Source organism: Siniperca chuatsi, linkage group LG10 (genome assembly GCF_020085105.1).
Source record: "Siniperca chuatsi isolate FFG_IHB_CAS linkage group LG10, ASM2008510v1, whole genome shotgun sequence".
NCBI lineage: Eukaryota > Metazoa > Chordata > Actinopteri > Centrarchiformes > Sinipercidae > Siniperca > Siniperca chuatsi.
In genome coordinates this window covers 14,253,330-14,271,542 of record NC_058051.1, presented here as the reverse complement: position 1 = coordinate 14,271,542, position 18,213 = coordinate 14,253,330, and the positions used below count along the sequence as shown (strand labels likewise).

The 18,213-nt window shown below is 38.0% G+C and overlaps 4 protein-coding genes across 8 annotated transcripts in view; 3 read left to right on the top strand and 1 right to left on the bottom strand.

Moving 5' to 3' along the window:
- Positions 1 to 3,624, top strand: part of clstn1 (calsyntenin 1) — a 40,405-nt gene extending 36,781 nt beyond the window's left edge. For all 4 annotated transcript variants that reach the window (XM_044212910.1, XM_044212911.1, XM_044212912.1 and 1 more), the window contains one exon: positions 188 to 3,624. In XM_044212910.1, the coding sequence (XP_044068845.1) occupies positions 188 to 382 (195 nt within the window). In that variant the 3' untranslated portion in view covers positions 383 to 3,624. The remainder of the gene's footprint in view (positions 1 to 187) is intronic.
- A 224-nt stretch (positions 3,625 to 3,848) lies between these two features.
- Positions 3,849 to 7,195, bottom strand: lzic (leucine zipper and CTNNBIP1 domain containing). 2 transcript variants are annotated; one of them, XM_044212914.1, is made up of 7 exons: positions 6,962 to 7,195; positions 6,543 to 6,668; positions 6,250 to 6,385; positions 6,017 to 6,115; positions 5,759 to 5,854; positions 5,435 to 5,516; positions 3,849 to 5,344 (listed from the first exon to the last, which is right to left on the bottom strand). In XM_044212914.1, the coding sequence occupies exons 2-7, from the start codon at positions 6,641 to 6,643 to the stop codon at positions 5,289 to 5,291; spliced, it is 570 nt and encodes a 189-aa protein (XP_044068849.1). In that variant the 5' UTR covers positions 6,644 to 6,668; positions 6,962 to 7,195; the 3' UTR covers positions 3,849 to 5,288. The 2 variants fall into 2 exon arrangements, with proteins under 2 accessions (XP_044068849.1, XP_044068851.1); XM_044212916.1 differs by lacking the exon at positions 6,962 to 7,195 and adding an exon at positions 6,763 to 6,883.
- Positions 7,196 to 9,014: 1,819 nt separating this feature from the next.
- LOC122883773 (nicotinamide/nicotinic acid mononucleotide adenylyltransferase 1-like) lies at positions 9,015 to 14,506 on the top strand. Its single transcript, XM_044212908.1, has 5 exons — positions 9,015 to 9,138; positions 9,452 to 9,591; positions 10,405 to 10,588; positions 12,103 to 12,227; positions 13,587 to 14,506. Exons 2-5 carry the CDS (start codon positions 9,477 to 9,479, stop codon positions 13,982 to 13,984), a joined length of 822 nt encoding a protein of 273 aa, XP_044068843.1. The 5' UTR covers positions 9,015 to 9,138; positions 9,452 to 9,476; the 3' UTR covers positions 13,985 to 14,506.
- A 1,233-nt stretch (positions 14,507 to 15,739) lies between these two features.
- rbp7a (retinol binding protein 7a, cellular) lies at positions 15,740 to 17,438 on the top strand. Its single transcript, XM_044212909.1, has 4 exons — positions 15,740 to 15,951; positions 16,193 to 16,371; positions 16,536 to 16,637; positions 16,788 to 17,438. Exons 1-4 carry the CDS (start codon positions 15,879 to 15,881, stop codon positions 16,845 to 16,847), a joined length of 414 nt encoding a protein of 137 aa, XP_044068844.1. The 5' UTR covers positions 15,740 to 15,878; the 3' UTR covers positions 16,848 to 17,438.
- Positions 17,439 to 18,213: the final 775 nt, after the last annotated feature.

Genomic DNA, 18,213 nt, shown 5'->3' with positions numbered 1-18,213 from the left:
TATCTAAGAAACATTTGAAGCAGGATGTTAAGATGTGTGTGTTACTTAATACAGAGTTAGTTTGTATTGGTTTAAAAAGTGATGAAGCTATAATACACAAAGGACCAGTTTAGTCTCTAAATGTATATGTTCTTGTCTCAGAAAGTGACTCTTCACAAACAACCCCACCCTCTGTTTCTTAACGCAGACGTACGAGGACCAGCACAGCAGTGAGGAGGAGGAGGAAGAGGAGGAGGAGAGCGAGGATGGAGAGGAGGAAGATGACATCACAAGCGCTGAGTCAGAGAGCAGCGAAGACGAGGAGGGCGGGGAGCCGGAGGACCAGCAGGGGGCCAGCAGACAGCAGCAGCTGGAGTGGGACGACTCCACCCTCACCTACTAGAACAACACACTCACCGACACACATGTAACACTCAACACAAGCACTCACACACACATCACAAACTCACTCAGATCCTCATACTCACTGCTCCACACACACTCCCACCCCCTACAGTTTCATGTCCAAGGATGATGATCCTTGGTTGATGTAAAAAAAAAGAAAAGAAAAGAAAAGAAAAAAAAATACAAAAAAGAAAAACAAAAATTCCCTTTAGCATATATATGGTCAAGGCTTTCCTGTTGTCATCTTAGTGGTGGTACTCAGTGTAGTGTAGTCATCACCGGATTGCTGATTTTTACTGTTTATTTTTTTATTTATTATATTTTAATTCCCAGGAAAACTTGGCCTACATTTGTTTTGAACAGTGTGAGGAAGCCAACCCTGCACTTTTTGTTTTCTCTCAGACGTAAGGCTTTCAAATGGAGAATTTTTTCCCCCTAATGTATATTCTTTGCGTAATACTTTTAAAAATTTGTTTGCCGCTGAACTCATGTGTAGCTTTGACTTTGAGTTTTCTTGACTTGTAGTCCAGTGAAACGAAATGATGCTTTTAACAAGTAGATCGCTTTTTTTTTCTTTTTTTCCCTTCTTTTAGTGCATGGGAATATTTCAGAAGTCATATGTGTAGAGAAATGAATTGCTTTTTAAAGATTTTGTAAATATAAAGAAACCATGTAATTAGTCAATGTGTTAGTGAAGGCCTACTCAATGGGGTCCAATATCTAAAATGACGCAGTACGTAATGTAGAATATTTGTGTCACAGAGGCTGTAGCATGTCGCTAAATTTCCGCAAAAGCTGTTCCATCATGCTTGTACAAAAGTGTCTGCTTCATGATGAGAAACCCAGGACTGTTAAGCAGAGGTTTCTGTGACAAAGTGATGTCCATTTTGTCTTTTCTTTTTTGCAAAGAGGAACATCATTTCTTTTGCTTTCTCGTAGTCAGGACTGGTCGATGGTTTCAGCTTCACACATGCTCTGCTTTGCTTGCACAAGCGTCAGTGTATTTCATTCCCAATAGATCTCACTGTTGTACAGAAGGGATTTTCTTTTTATTCAGAGTAATCATACTCAGAGAAATGCTAATGTACAAATCGACATTTGGTGCGGAACGGTGCAAACACCAGGCCAGCAGGTACTGTAGTGCTGTTGATCTTGAAATATGGATACTAACATTTCTGCCAGTGTATTTGGACAAGTAGAGAGATTTCCTCAGCAGCTTTAAAAGCCTTTTCGTCCGTATCCCAGTACTGCTGTGCTGACAGAAGTAGGACAGAAAAAAACCCTTGAAACTACTGAAACAGCAGATTTATGACAGACAGAGCTTTAGTGGAGCCTGGTTGAATATTGCAGTTAATGGCATTGTTTTGGGGGAGAGAAGTGAAATGAAAGTATTTTTCAGGGTTGCTTTGTTGCAAGTTTATTTTCCTTGGCACGGCTATTTAACCTGAAATAATAAAACGCATATTAGATGCATTTTTAAACTTTCCTATTGCAAAATAAGCACTGTCTTAATCGTAGTTCAAGGAATTACAGCTGAGGGTATGACTGCATAGTTTACAATAAGAAAACACTTTAAAAATGAATCTAATTCTTTTTATTTGAATCTTAAAATGAAATATTTTTTGCAGTAGACCACTAGATTTTATTGTACATGGAACTGTACTCTAGAGTTGTTCTAAGATATTTGTTTACATTTGGTAAACTTGTTTTCCTTCTGGTATTAGTATAAAGCTTATACAATTGATTGGGAAAATGTGTCCAACCTCTATCTCCTCTCAGACATTGTTGCTCATCACTGTTGTATATATCTTTCACAAAACCAGACACAAATGTACCTTCACTCTTAACTATTTAGTGTTTACCTCATGTTTTTGGGTACCAAGTAAAATGTAAACATTTCCCAAACCTGCATTAATTAAAGCAGATAAGATTTGGGGCACTGCAGTGAACAGAATGTGGCATTATCAGGATTAGAAATGTTTGTGTTGCGAGTCTCATATTTTGCATGCAAATCTATTTTCAGAGGCCAAAATTGAATTCAAAAACACATTCAAGGCTCTTTTTGTAGACAGTTTCCAGGCTACTTTTGAGGGTTTGAGTCGCACAGTTGTGTTTTTTAGGTTCAATTAATTTATCATTTTTAGAGGGCGGTGGTGGAAATGTTGTGAACAGTCTCCCCTCCATGATGATGAGCCGGCTGAGATGGGAGTGCCTTTTTCCGATCATAGCACAATTAGCAGGTCTAACAAAAACACTCATCCGTGCTCTTTTATTTGTGGCAATTTTGTTTTTTTTATTTGTATTTGTTTAATGCTAGATTTATTACACAGCTGGGGATTACATTTTCTTTCAGTTTGTTGTAACAATAGCCCATCGCTATCTCTATCTTTTACATAGATGTCATGTGTCCATGTTGATGTGTAGAGGAAATAGATCCATATTGTATCTTCTATAGATATTGTACTAAATCATTGACGGACTCCACCTTTAAAAAGATGTACAGTACATTATGAAATTTGGCAGCATACATGGGTATACTGTTAATTGACCTATTTGTGTATAGTGGAAGGTAATTTTGAACAGTCCTATTGTCTGAGTTGTTGAGAAATGATTTTGAGGGCAGCATGAATTTCACAAGAACCAGAGTATAAGCCTGTTGACTCCAAAATTCTCAGTTTCGTTATGTCAAACACTTGATGTCCACATTTCATCTACAATTTAAAAGTACAATACCATGGGTCACTGATATGTGCACACTGACTCTTTAGTCAAGTCTCCGCAGTGACTCCACCATCTCTATTTTTCTGGGTTTGATGCTTTCTGATCAGCCCCTGAGCTAAGTGTAAGTTGGTTGAATTAAATGTCACTGCCTAACAAACTGAAATGCAGCCATACTGTAATAACAATAAGATGTAAAGGGGATTTACTTTGCATAAACCACCAAGTGTGTACGTTCCAGGTGGGGTTGTGAGACTGGAGTGAGAAAGGAGATGATACACTACTGATTTTCAGATTGTCTGTTTCACACGTCCAGATTATTATTATTATTTTTTGTTTTGGTTTGGTTTTTTTTGTTGTCTTATTTGCTCAAAATGGAAGGTGACAATGTTTTCAGAACAGTTGAATGCTTCCTTCGTGCTTGTTGGAGCTGCTCTCACTTTTCTACCAATTGGAAGGCAAATTGTAGTGAAGTTGATGCTTGCTCGTAAACAAAATAAAGGATGATGAGATGGGGTATAACTTCTGTCTACTCTTGTTTTTCTTCAGTCGTCACTCATACCGTGTAAGTGTATCACTAGCATAGACACGGTGCTGGTGGTACACGCCCTGGGTAGTGCTACTGAAAGTGTTTTAAATCTTGAGCATTAGTGCCCTCTGGTGGTGAAAATAAAAGTATCTAAAACCCAAAAGTAAAAGATGAATCAGAATTTCACAAGTAAAACTAATTAAATAAATAAAACAAAGACCATTGATTTTTTTTTTATTGCTCACATTCAAAGAACCATGGCTTCAAATTAATTGATGCTGTAAACATTGTGACATTAAGTTCTAAATAGTTTCAACTAGTCAAACTTGAAGATGAAATATAATGCAATATTGAACTTGAATACAGCAAATTTATAACTACAGTTGTCAAATGAAACCATTTGAAATGCTTGATAATCAATGAATATATAGAAGGTGGACAAAATAATGGAAACATAAATATCCAGAATCAAAGTCAATGACTCGTATGTTTTGTGATTGAAGATGTGTTGGAAGTTGTTTTTATTTCATCCTGTTCATCTTTTTTGGTTTGTAACCCTGGGGGCCTTTATCATTTTGCAGACTGAGGACACCATGAACAACAGCGCACGCTGCATGTGGTACTGTCAAGTGACCTCATGTTGCTTAGCTGTTAAACGTCCACACAGACTGTTAATCGAACATGAATCACTCTCATGAGATGACTGCGGAAACCAACACAAGGCCCTCCGCAATGTTAAACAGATGGCAACTAATCCATCCAGTGGATTTCTAATCACATTGCAGACAAACTGGTCAAAAACTCATCAGATCATATTTTTCTGGTCCAGATTGGTGCTCATTTCACCTAGTTATGCATCTTGATACTACATCTGCACTGGATAAATGTGGTTTCCAAATGGCTGTCAGCTTATGATGATAAGCTTTAGGAGGCTAATAAAGAGTATATTTTGTTGAGACAGATTTAAATCTGAAGGAGAGGCCACAGTTGTGGTTAGTAACTATTCTGCCATGTTTCCATCTATTCCTGTCAGAGAGCAGTGACTTGTTACTGCTGTCCCTCTTTGTAAATAATATATTTTACATGTGTTAATTATTTTTGAGTCATTCAACAATTATAAACCCTTTGTGGCTGACATTCCTGTGATTTAGGTACTGACTATTTGGATGTATATATTGTTTGATTTCTTTGAAAACCCACAATGAAAGAGGTGATTGTCAGATATGTTTGAGCTGACACTGCTGCATACTGTCAAGTCATACTGGATGCATACTGCATCTTAAAAACAACAATGTTGAATTTTCAGGTTTTAAGCCAGGTAGACACAGCAACCCAATAAGATATACAGCACAAATCACAACACAATATTTCTCTTAACTGCCTTAACTATTTTTCACATTCAGGTCTTTATATTTAACAAATCACATGCTCGTACCTATAATACATTTTTACACCTATCTAGACAAATAAAGACATTTACAAAAGTTGACTGGTATAAAACAATACTGTTAAAAAGTGTTAGCATCGACAGCAATGCCAAGAAGTGCACTGATTATTTAAAAAAAAAAAAAAAAAAAAAAAAAAATCAGTGATCAATTGGCACATTTCTTTCTTGGTAATAAAGACACAGAGTTAAAATGTACATTGTGTAAAATCACTATGCCTTGGTTTTCACACCAGAGCTAGCTAAAGCCATAATTTTGTCTTCAGAGCCTGAAAGAGAAGGCAAAGATAACAATGACAAGATAAATATGAATGTCCGTCCAATAACTTGTATGATTAAACATTTCAGTTTCTTCTCACCTAAGTTTGCAGTCACTTTTTCAAACTGGCTCAGAGTAGCTGTAGCATTTTCAGTGAGAAAAGTCTCATCCTCCGAAGTGAGCTGTCAGATCAGCCAGAAACAAAAAGAATGCACTGTTAATTCAGGCTTTGATCAGAGAAATATAACATGTTTAAAATGTTACAGCTCATTCTGAAGTGAGATTTAGGCCTGCTGTAGCAACGGGTCTGTCAGCCTAGTGACAGCTACATGACTAAAATAAGCCAGTGCAGCTTTAAGAGTTCATGTGGACTCATGAGCACAAGCTTCTGAATCATAACGTCTCTGCTGTGAGCGTTCCTCACCTTCTCTCCAAGTTTTCTCAAGGCTGTGAGGATTTCCATTTTCTGCTGCGTGTACACATCCCGTGACAGTTTCCCCACCATGACATCTCGGTCCATCTGCGCAGAATGTCACACACTAGTTGGACACTTTTCAGGCGAAGCAATGCACAGATAAACACTAAGGACCGATAGAGCAGTTGGAAGCAAAACATATACTCTACAAATGAGCATTAAACAAGCACAACAATCATATCCTTGACATTGCAGTGCAGTGCAAACCTCTGCTAGTCTGGTTCTCAGCTGTCCTGGCTGCTTCTTAGCAAAAAGTCGGATCACCTCTGGGGTTTTGAATGCTTGGCTGATGGCAGCCTGGATTGCCTGATTAAGAAGACAGAAACATTGGAAAGACATTTCACAAATCACTGTTTATCCTGGATTGTTCTATAAGTTATAACCGCTTTAAGTCACCCTTAACACAAAGTAGTTGCACGTTATCCATTGATTGGCCATACCAGCTGCATTCCACTGAGTTCATCCACAAGTGTCATGTTTCCTGTCATGATCTTCTTCAGGGAGTCATTGAATTCACTCAACTGTTCCAAGGTTTCCTTTTTGGTCTCCTCATACTCTTCCTCATCCAGTTCTTCTCTGGAATAAACAAAGAATGGATGAGAAACCAACAGAGATAATAGAAGTACTTTCTGGCATAGACTAGATCTTTGCTTGCCAGCTATAACAGTCAAATTTGCTTATTCAGTAAAGAGCCTCTAAACACGTGGATCTAATGAATTTCTCTATAGTGTACCTGCATTCCTCCAGGTCCTGAAGCTGCTGCATCAGTCTGTCAAGTTGCTCTTCCATATTTTGCCTCAGTTTTCCAGTTTCTGATTTCCCGCGAGAAGCCATCCTTAGTTAAAATCGTATTTACAACCTATGGAGAACGCAAAACAGAACAAAACAGTCGTCAGACTTTAATCTTACTGGGCATTACTACCGAAGTATGCAACAAATAACTTGACGCCAACCTAGCATGCTAATTAGACTGCACCAGAATGGCGTTGTTGGAGCAAGCATTACAACCCAACGGTTCAACATTTATCGAGACACCAACTATATTGACGAAATGTAGATTAATCTATTTGCTGGGAGCTCAAACCGTGCTATATAACAGTGAAGTTTAGTTAGCTGAATAGCTAGCTAGCATGCTAAAAGAAAACATCTCACCGGGACTCTCTTTGTAAACAGTTGTAAATCAGTCGTGCGATGAGTTAAATATTTGCATCAGCTTGACGAATGTACAATAAAGTTAACTGAATCATTGAATCGGAATTCCGCGAAAATTAACTAACTACGTTCAAATACGGTACAAATTATTTAGTGTTTGTGATTGTGAACGTAGCTCCTGGGTGGCCAAATTTTGCTAGGTTGGTGAACTCATGACCCGCCCTACTCTGCCTCTGATTGGCTAGTACTCCTTGCCTTCGTTGGTTAGGTTAAGACAAGAGGAGTGAGATTGGTTAGGGTTAGGGTAAGAACATAAGGGTAAGCCAATCAGAGGCTGATATCGCTCACGTGGTGTGGGTGCGGCTCTCTTCTTCCTGGTCGATTCAAGTCTGTCCGATCACAAAAACAAATCACATTAACATTACAGTACCCCTTAGTAAAACGGAAATGAAAACCACAGTTAAGAATAAGTTGAAAGGAAGGTGGCAAAGGCAGTGAGAAGAGGAGAGAACAGGAAGGTGATTATACAACATTCAGAGAAAAGTTGGTGTGATAAGGAAAATGGGGAGAACCAGGAAAGGGGAAACAACAACAGTACACCACAGACTTCAGCTACCACACAGAGTCCTGCCACCTTCAGAAGTTTTCTGATGACTCTGCTGTGGTGGGATGTATCAGCGGTGGTGATGAGACGCAGTACAGGGCTGTGGTGGGGAACTTTGTCTCATGGTGTGAGCAGAACCATCTGCAGCTCAATGCAACAAAGTCTAAGGAGCTGGTTGTAGATCTACGAAGGGCCAAGGCACCAGTGACCCTGTTTCCATCCAGGGGGTCAGTGTGGACATTGTAGAGGAGTACAAGTACCTGGGAGTACACATGGACAATAAACTGGACTGGGCTAAGAACACTCAAGCTCTGTACAGGAAGGGCCAGAGCCGCCTCTATTTCCTGAGCATCTGCCGGACAATGCTGAAGATGTTTTATGAGTTTGTGGTGGCCAGTGCTATCCTGTATGCTGTTGCATGCTGGGGTAGTGGACGCTAACAGACTCAACAAACTGATCCGTAAGGCCAGTGACATTGTGGGAGTGGAGCTGGACTCTCTGTCGGTGGTGTCAGAGAGGAGGATGCTGGGTAAACTGCCTGCCATCTTGGACAGTGTCTCCCACCCGCTCCATGATGTGCTGGTCAAACAAAGGAGTACCTTCAGCGAAAGACTCATCCCCCCAAAATGCACCACAGAGTGCCACAGGAAGTCATTCCTGCCTGTGGCCATCAAACTCTTTAACTCCTCCCTCTAAGTGTCAGTCTGTATGACCTTAAGTCGATAAACTGGACATTGGATCATTAACATCACTGCAATACTTGAAATAATTGTGCAAAATTCTCTGTTTAATACTCCGGTGCAATATACTCTGTTTTCAGTTTAATGTATTGATATTTAATCCACTCTGTACTTTACACTTATTTTAATTTTATACTTATACCCACTTGGTACTTAATTTATCTGACCTGTATTATAGTGTATTATATTTTTTGCTTAGTACTTCTATTCCTACTACTGACGTGATAGTGAGAAGCTGTAACAAAAGAGTTTCCCCTCGGGGATCAATAAAGTATTTCTGATTCTGATTCTGATAATATCCAGGCTATCCAGGTTTTGGGCACACAGGATTAAACAGTACATTATGTAAAATAGGAAAACATAATACAGGAAGATGTACATTCTGTGATCAAGAAGAAACTTTAGAACATGTTATGATTTACTGTCCAAAATATGATGCTGAGAGAAGAGAACTGACACTGAACCTTAAAGAAATAAAGATGAGGTTTGATTTATGAGATCTTTTACAAAGAAGTTCTAGAGAGAAGTGTTATCTATTGTTGTTTCATTATCTTAGGAGAACAAATTTGATAAAGTTAATATAATTTTTTTATTGTTTTTTCTCAGTTTATTTTCTTTGATTTAATCATTAGTGAATGCATAGAGTCCCGATCCACACTCCATTCCAGTTGGTGGCGGTAATGCACTATAACGTTGGTTGTCAACCGCCATAAAACTTTACAAAGAAGAAGAAGTCTGTCCAATCAGATTTCTTGATCATAATGTGGTCCAAATCGTCCGTACAGGAAGCAGGTGACGCATTACAGAGCAACTGGTTGCCGCTGTTTTTCCTGGTAGTACAATGAATATTTACAGTATTTAGGCTTCCTTTGTTGTCTAAGCTCAGCTTTGAGTTCATGTTTTGTCTGTTTGAGCATCATGTATGTTCATCTTGGTGGCAAGCTCGCGTTGCCTGGTTACAGATAAAGCTAACGTTAGCTACGGCTTGACAGCGCTAACCCTAACTTAAAATAACATACCCTATAGTTACATAGTAATTCAGTCTGGTATAGAGGTCAGAGAGCCACAGGGATTTTTGACATGACCTTCGAAAACAATTAACGTTAACTACAGTCTTTGTTTTCTTCGCCATATTTGTTGTTGTAGTGCAAACCCAGTCCCAGTATGAGGCATGGAGGGTCAAAATATAACCAAAGTGGTCCTGCTGGCCTGCGGGTCCTTCAACCCCATCACCAACATGCACCTGAGGATGTTTGAACTGGCTCGAGATTATCTGGAAGACACAGGTTGAGTGAAATGAGAATTAGTCCTTTTAGAATAAGATCTTTTCGCTCTTCTTTTTATAGTGGTTGGTTCAAGTAAATATAGCAATGCAACAATGTAAAAATACTCCCAATTCATCGAATACATTACGTCCTCAATTTATTCATTTAACTTAAGTTAAAAGCACATAATTATTAGCAGAATCATAAACAAAGTGTAAAAAGTACTCATTATGCAGCTGAAAACCTCCTGTCAGAGTTATGTCATCATATATTACATTATCAGATTATTATTACTGATGCATAAATGTGTAAGAATTTTTCATATTGTAGCTGAGATCATTTTAACTACTTAACATACTGTATGCACTGTTAGTTAAGTACAGTTTAAACTGTAACAATGCATTGTATTTTACAATCTGATCATATGTTTTTTAATGTAAAATCTTAATCTGTAAAGTAACGTTAACTAGTAACTATAGCTGTCAAACAAATGTAGTGGAGTAAAAAGTTTATTTCCCTCTGAAACATAGTTGACTAGAACTATAAAGGAGCACAAAATGGAAATACCCAAGTACCTCAAAGTGTACACAAGCACAGCACCTGAGTACTATATTTAGTTATATTTCACCTCTGCTAGAATCTACTAGAGGTAAGAAAATCTGTTAAATCGTAATTTGAGAAAAATTATTCGTTTTAATTCTTCATATGAGTTTAGAGTCATGTGTGGGTAAAAAAAAAAAACATAATAACAATAATCACATTTCCAGTTCATTGCATCTGCAGTGCTATTACTGTAAACCATCTGTTCACACCACTTCTTTTAATGGTTTAAAGGTCAGTACAGAGTGGTGAAAGGCATCATCTCTCCAGTGGGTGATGGCTATAAGAAGAAGGGATTGATTGAGGCCTGCCACCGTCTGGAGATGACCAGATTGGCCACAGAGAACTCAGACTGGATCACAGTAGATTCCTGGGAGAGCTTGCAGCCGGAGTGGGTGGAAACAGCTAAAGTTGTTCGGTAAGTTGACAATTCTTATGTCTTGTTAGTGGCAGTGCCTGCGCTACAGGCAAGGCTGGTAATGTGTTTTGTCTTGAGTTGTTATTATAGGTGTGAGGAAATCTGCCAAAGAATCTAGGACACTACCTGTCAAACCTTTCAATATCCTTAATCAGAGATTCCTTGCTTGCTGTTTTTTCTCTTTTCCTCTAATTTTACTCTGTCCATGACTACACCTAGAATCTCTTAACATAACCACAGTAGGTAGTAATGACTGCTAAACTAACAATTTACAAGCAACCCCTCTAGCAGTTTAAGATTTGATGTGATCCCTAAGTGCAAGTGGCATTAAGTTGGAGCAAATGATGGTGTGCTAATGATGCTAGCTGAATTCTCTAAACATTGTAGTAACTCTTGTATCATGTCATCTGTGCTGCTCATACATACAGTGCATTAAAATCCTTGCAGTTATACTTAGGAACACAAATTTCTCAATGTTCAGTGTTACACAGGGTTTGCCTTCACTCCATATATGTATTACTCTTGATGCTTTCTATTACTTTGGGGTAGAAAATTGCATCTTTGGATTTTACAGCAATAGAAATGTAATAATCTGGCTCTAAATCCATTATCACACATGTATTTAAAAGTTAAGGCTTTAAATTAAACCTGATAAGTGACATTATTGCTCATTATGGACCAAATAAATAAGAATATCAGTTATATATAACTCTTGCACAAATGTCTTTTTTAGCTATTTTCCTGTCACTTAATAATTGTTATGTGTTTCTAAGCAGCTTTTTAAAAAAAATTTGTCACTAACAAATGCCTGAGCTGAAGAAATGTTGACACTGTTGACCGTTTTCTACCACAATGTGGCAAGATGGTTCCAGATTGTGAAAAAGGAACTGTATCGTAAATTAACTGAACAATTTCAGACCAATAGACTGAAAGTATCGCTGGCAAAAACATACAGCTGGATTTTTAATGTTGTTGTTAAAGTCAGAATTGTGGTCTCTAATGTTTTAATCAGCACCACATTGAATTCTGTAGACTACTGAGAAGCAGTGCTTTTACGTATGGAATTTTTTATAAACAAAAAGTCACTGAATTATTATTTTATCATTTGATATATTAAAGATATTTAAGTTAAATTTTTTGATGTTGATGGAAAAAAAAATCTGAAAAAGTATCCAAACTGCAGACTCACAAGGCAATCTACAGAAAACAAACTGGAAGTTGTAAACAAAGGAAAACATTAAGCCAAACTTAAAGTTGAATTTTGAAAAATGTGTGGTAAATAAGAGACAAATGTAGTGCAAAGCATAATCATATAAAATACATTTTACTTCAGAGTTAAAGGGCATTTATTTGCTTCAAATGTTGAAGAAATATTGCTGGATATATTGCCAATATGACTAGTATTTCCTACATGGGAAACTGTATGCTCTACAGCCCCCCCCCCCCTTCTAAGTTGTGATATGTATAAAATCTGATCTTTAGATGCTATATTAATTTTTTCTGTATCCACTTAGGCATCACTATCATGAAGTGCTCGCAGCAGAGCAGAACAACGATGATGTGGACACAGTCAAGTACGCAAAAAAGAGACGTATAGAGGAGAATTATTTTGAGCGTTCATCTCATCACAAAAGGAGAGGTAGGCCATGTATGGCTATGTACGATTGTGTAACATAAATATTGTTCACTCACTCAACTCCTCCCTTTTCCAATCCCTGATTCCAGAGAGGCGACAAGTCTGATCATGCTTCCACTGTATTCATGATTTACTGTATTCAGCTTAACTGAAAACAGGAAACAATGGTTTAAAGGTGTGGATACTCAGGGCGTGGTGTTGTGTGGTGAGTGAGCGGCCAAGTTTCCTACGTGGTTTTACAACATTCCTTCACACTAGTGACAAGAAGCTTAAAGGGACAGTTCACCCCCAAATCAAAAATCCATATTTTTTCTCTTACCTGTAGTGCTATTTATCCATCTTGATTGTTTTGGTGTGAATTGCCGATTTTGGAGATATTGGCCGTAGAGATGTCTGCCTTTCTTGAATATAATGGAACTATATGGCGCTCGGCTTGTGGTGCACCAAAAAAATACAACAAACTCAACAGCAATGTCTCTTTCCAGAAATCATGACCTACCGAACTATCGGTAGAAAGAAAATAGTTCCTACATGAAACTGCTCACAACAAATCTGTGGATTATCTTGAGTAACCGGGTCATGATTTCTGGATTTCTGGTTGTTGTTTTTTTTGGCGCACCACAAGCCGAATGCCATATAGTTCCATTATTATTATTCAAAAAACGCAGACATCTCTATGGCTAATATCTCCGAAGCTCCATTACTCACACCAAAACAATCTAGATGGATAAATAGCACTACAGGTAAGAGGAAAATTTTTGGTTTTGGGGTGAACTCACCCTTTAAACTGTGTGAATCTCTTAGCATGTAGTTACACTGCAGAGGATTATTTACATGAGCAGGAGAAATGCATGCTGTGCCATGCATTTATGTGCCAAGAGTCTGCAATAAGATGTTAAGATGTTAATAAGTTGTAACTATCATTGACACTTAATTACAATATGTTTTTAAACAAGTCTGCAGAGCATTGATTGGCTGCAAAACTGTAAATCACTTGAATCTAGCTGAAGTGGTTTCCCAACATTGCCTGCTAACAGAGAGCAATGACCTCCATCATAATTAAACTCAACCAAACACTGAGATTAGACAGGCTACGTCTCTTAAAATTATTATTTTGTAAGGAAGCTTTCATAAATACATAATATGTTTCTTGAGGTTTTACCTTTCCATTCTTGCAATTTTATGTTCTCCTCTCCTCTTAACTTAAATTTTTAATCTCCTGTGTTTGATTATCTCATTGTTTGTCTGGTTTTATTTGCATTTGCTTTTATTGTTGGCTCTTTTCTTTTCTCTTTTAAAGCTAAAGTTAAGACATACAAATACGATTTATTATGATAAACTCTTTTCTGTCTTCATGCTCAGACGGCCTGCAGCTAATGTTGCTGTGTGGGTCTGATGTCCTGGAGTCCTTTGGGATCCCCAATATGTGGAAGCAGGAGGATATCGCTGAGATTGTGGGCCACGGTTTGGTTTGCGTCACCCGCAGCGGCAATGACCCCCACAAGTTCATCCACCAATCAGACATGCTGTGGGAGTATCGCAAGAACATCCACGTGGTCCACGAATGGGTGACCAATGAGATCTCAGCCACTCACGTGCGCCGGGCACTGCGTCGAGGTCGGAGCGTCAGGTACCTGCTGCCAGACGTTGTGGTTCGTTACATACAAGAGTCCAACCTCTACAGTGCTGAGAGCGAGAAGAAAAATGCAGATGTGGTTCTAGCACCCCTTCAGAGATACACGGGTGCCTCCTCAAGCTGAGGAAGTTTACTGCTGCAGCTGCAAACAAACAGCTGTCAACACTAAGTGCTGTGGGTTTACTGTGACGGACACAATTCAGATATTTATTTATTTAAGCTTCCACCAGTACCTACTATACAGAATAGTCTTTTCTAATAATGAGTGTTTTTAGTAGTATCAGTTAAACTGGCTGGGAGGTCATTTAAATAGATAATAAATCTGGTGTGTGGTTATTGAACTAGGGATTCACAATTTTGTGTGAAATAGTCAGAATACAGTATGTTTGGTATTGCATGAAATATGATAAGGAACAAATTTTTACTTTTTACATGCTTTAACACTTTTTTTCCCCACTTGCTACAGTATACCCGTCTGAACTCATCACATTTTGTGTACCGAGAGCAGGAATTCTATCCATGCATTCCCTCAGACAAAAGCAGGCAATATGCCTTAAACAAGTTTACGTTGATTTTAGATATGAAACTGAAGGTGTGATTTGTATTTACTGGAAATGAAATAAACAACCCTCTTTGTTTTCCACCAGCTGCAGCTTTTCATTGCTGTTACGATGCACTTTTCACACAGATAAGACACTCCTAACATCTTCAGTTTAAGGAACTGCCAAACTGACACCTTTCCAGTTTGATTAAAATGCTATTTGTCAGGTTAACTTATCTTTCAGGTAATCATCACAGACAAGATAACAGCTGAAATAACAAACTGCAGCCAACTAAAGACTCATTGTGAAAGCAGTGTGTGGAAATGAAAGTATAACCGATTATATTACATCACATGAATATCAGAGTTGGAGTTTAATTAATTTACTTTCAATGTTGGAGTGATGGTATTAAATCAGATCAAAAAGCTGAATATTCAAACTTAAAAAGCCCCATGCGAAGTAACTGGGTTAAGTGTATGGTTGATTCTCATTACATCACAGTCATGTTTATCTTATTAAACAGTTAATTAATGTTTCCTTCAGGCGCCTATGACTGAGTTCATGTACATGTACATGTAGAGTCTTTGGTGGAAAACAACCCTGACAAGGTTTTTATACATTACATCTTGAACTGTTGACCTGCTCACTGCTTAGTTGAAGTCACAAGGAGAAAAAGTCCCTTAATGTTTGGACAAGCTTCATGTGTTTTATTTTCTGTCAAACTGAAATTGCGTCAGTTCCTTCCATGATGCATGCCAGCGTAACTACCAATGACATAACCATATATAAAACAATAATATTTTCCTCATTGCACAGAAAGTTCTTCAATTCTAATATAGGTCATCTTCATAAAAACAGCAGGTGTTTGACTCTAGTTTGCTTTGAGTTGCTTTGTTTATTCCAGTTAGATTGGCACATCTGAAAAATAGGATTTGTTTTACACAGAAACCATTTTCATTTAAAAATGAATAATACATATTTCAGAATTTTGCTTATCCATAGCTATAGGAGTGATGGATTTTGTGTTTTTTTTTTCTTTTTATGGATAAAGGTTTATTGCAGAAACCCTGTTATTTACACTGTGTATGCAAATCTATCCTTGTTTCTAGTAATGCGATGGGAAGGAAGAAAATACCAAACAAGAAGGATCATAACACATTTTTTTATTATGTGCATGCGTGTGCAATTAAGGCACATTTTGAAGGGTTGATTAGTCAGTGAACTGCAACATGAGACCAGTCTGACAAGTCTGGCTTCCCTTCTGCACCCTGACGCTGATGAGAGTGCCTCCCTCGTCCTCACATGGTCCTCAGGTGACAGCGAATGAGGAAAGGGCACACCTACCTTTATACCTCCAGGTGTCTCACAAAACAGAACTGTGTCAGCCTCTTTTTGGAACTCATCAGCCCAGCAGTTTGAGCATTGCATTTTATTCACACGCACATCTCAGAAGGAGGAAGAAAAAAGGTCATCAAAATGCCAGCCAGCCTCTGTAGTACATGGGACATCATCAGCAATGTTAACTTTGAGGGCTTCATGAATGCACTGGGTAAGTCCTTCAAGCATGTTGTTTTAATCCAACAATGTTGTCAGATATAACATTATACAATATTAAATAGAGCACTAGGAGTGAAATACATTGCCACATTGGGGGAAAAGAAACATTTCTTTTGTAGCAGTGCTAATTATGCATGGGACTGTGTGAGGAGAGAATGTGTTTGTAGCCTGTGGGTGAATTTGTCCCCCAGATTTGTTCTGCATTCAGGTGAAAACACTTTCTACCGTTCCAGGTATCAGCCCTTGCTTACGCAAGATTGCTCTGAAGCTGAAGCTGAGGAAGGTGATTGAGCAGAGGGGGGACCAGTACATCATTAAAACTACCAGCACCTTCCGAAACTACACCATCTCCTTTAGAGTGGGTGAAGAGTTTGAGGAGTTTACCAAGGGACTGGACAACAGACATGTCAAGGTGAAGATGAGTGGCTGAAGGCAGAGAATTGTGTGTTTAAAGTGTTAATAAGAATAATGATTGCAAGTGTTTTTTTAGATCATGTGGTGTTTCACCTTTTATGTGGGCTACTAAAACGCTTCTGTGTTGTGATTTACACTCTCTCTTGTCTGCAATCTGTGCAGTCACTGGTGACATGGGAGGGGAATAAACTGGTGTGTGAACAGATCGGAGAGAAGAAGAACCGGGGTTGGGCTCACTGGATTGAAGACGACAAGCTATATCTGGTAAGAATATAGACAATTTAATCATATTTGTTCCACATAATGCCAAAAACTAAATTGATTGACTTTCCCCGATGTATTTTCTTGTGCTTTTTAATGAAATTTTATTTAACATCATATTAAATAAATATCTCTGTGACCTATTATCCTCAGGAGCTGTACTGTGAAGGAGAAGTCTGTAAGCAAGTTTTTAGGAGGAAGGTGAATGAGTGAAGAAGAATGAAAGTTGTATTTCTGTGAAGTTACTCTGTGGTGAAAGGCATCATGTGATCGGCCACTCTAAACCCTGAATAATAAAACCTCACTAGAAGTTAAGTTTCGGTATTTTCTCCGTAATGTGACTTCAATTCAACAACTCCTGTCAGGGTATAGATTTACACCACTAGATGGCATCACTACATTACTTTTGGCAGATACTGGTTCACACTGGTCTGTGGCTTGGTGGTGCTTGGTCTCAGATATATATATTTAAAAAAACAACATCAATGGCTCCTTTCAGCTGGCTGAAAAAAATGAATTGTTTATGCAGGTTCTGTTTAGTGCAAACGTTTTGTTTCCTTCAAAGATCTATTGTTGGATTGGACAAATCTGAGATACCACATTTTCTTTTTGCGCTGGTTTGTGCTGTCCATCTGACATTTGGCTAAGCTATTTGTAAAAAATATAATCCTTCATTCATGTAGATACATTTATACTTGATGTACAACAGAAAATTAGGTGTAGGATATTTGGAATACTTTGTTTTTGTATATTTAAATTGTGTATAATTTTGTATAATAAAATGGGTTTTGAAAGAAATCTGAAGTGGCATATTCTGTTATTCAATCATTCCTTTTTGTCATCCTATCTTTATCATCATTCATCCCACAGGTGATGATGAGGCAGGAAGTGTACTATAATAAATCTGTGATATAATACAATGGGTCTTACATTGTATATTGTAAGGAAAGGCCAGCTTATTTATATAGCACATTTCAAAGTGCTTTACATAAAACATAAAAGGCATCAAAACAAAATGTAAAAGCAACATAAGGCAATAAAAATAATTTAAATGCAATTAAAAAGTTAAATACAAAATAAAAACAAGATAAAACAGGAGAGTAAAAGTTACAGTGCAGTTTAAGATATTAATCAAAAGCTTCACATTTGATTTAAAAGGCAGCAGCAAACAGAAAAGCATTCTGCCTTGATTTAAAACAACTGAGAGTTGCAGCAGACCTGCATTTTTCTGGGAGTTTGTTCCAGATATATGGTGCATAAGAACTCAACGCTGCTTCTCCATGTTTCTCTGGGGACAGAAAGCAGACCTGTCCCAGACGACCTGAGAAGTCTGGATGGTTCATAACGTAGCAGAAGATCAGAAATGTATTTTGACCCTAAACCATTCAGTGCTTTTTAAACCAACAACAGTATTTTAAAATCAGTTCAATTTGTAGATAATCTACCATCTATAGCTACTAGTACTTTGACTTGCACTAACCTCCCAGAAGCACTGAAGAGTCCAATAAAACCTCTTTGTGGTGACCTTGTGCCCCACTGACTGTTCATGTACACTGACTAACTAATAACTACAGGGTGT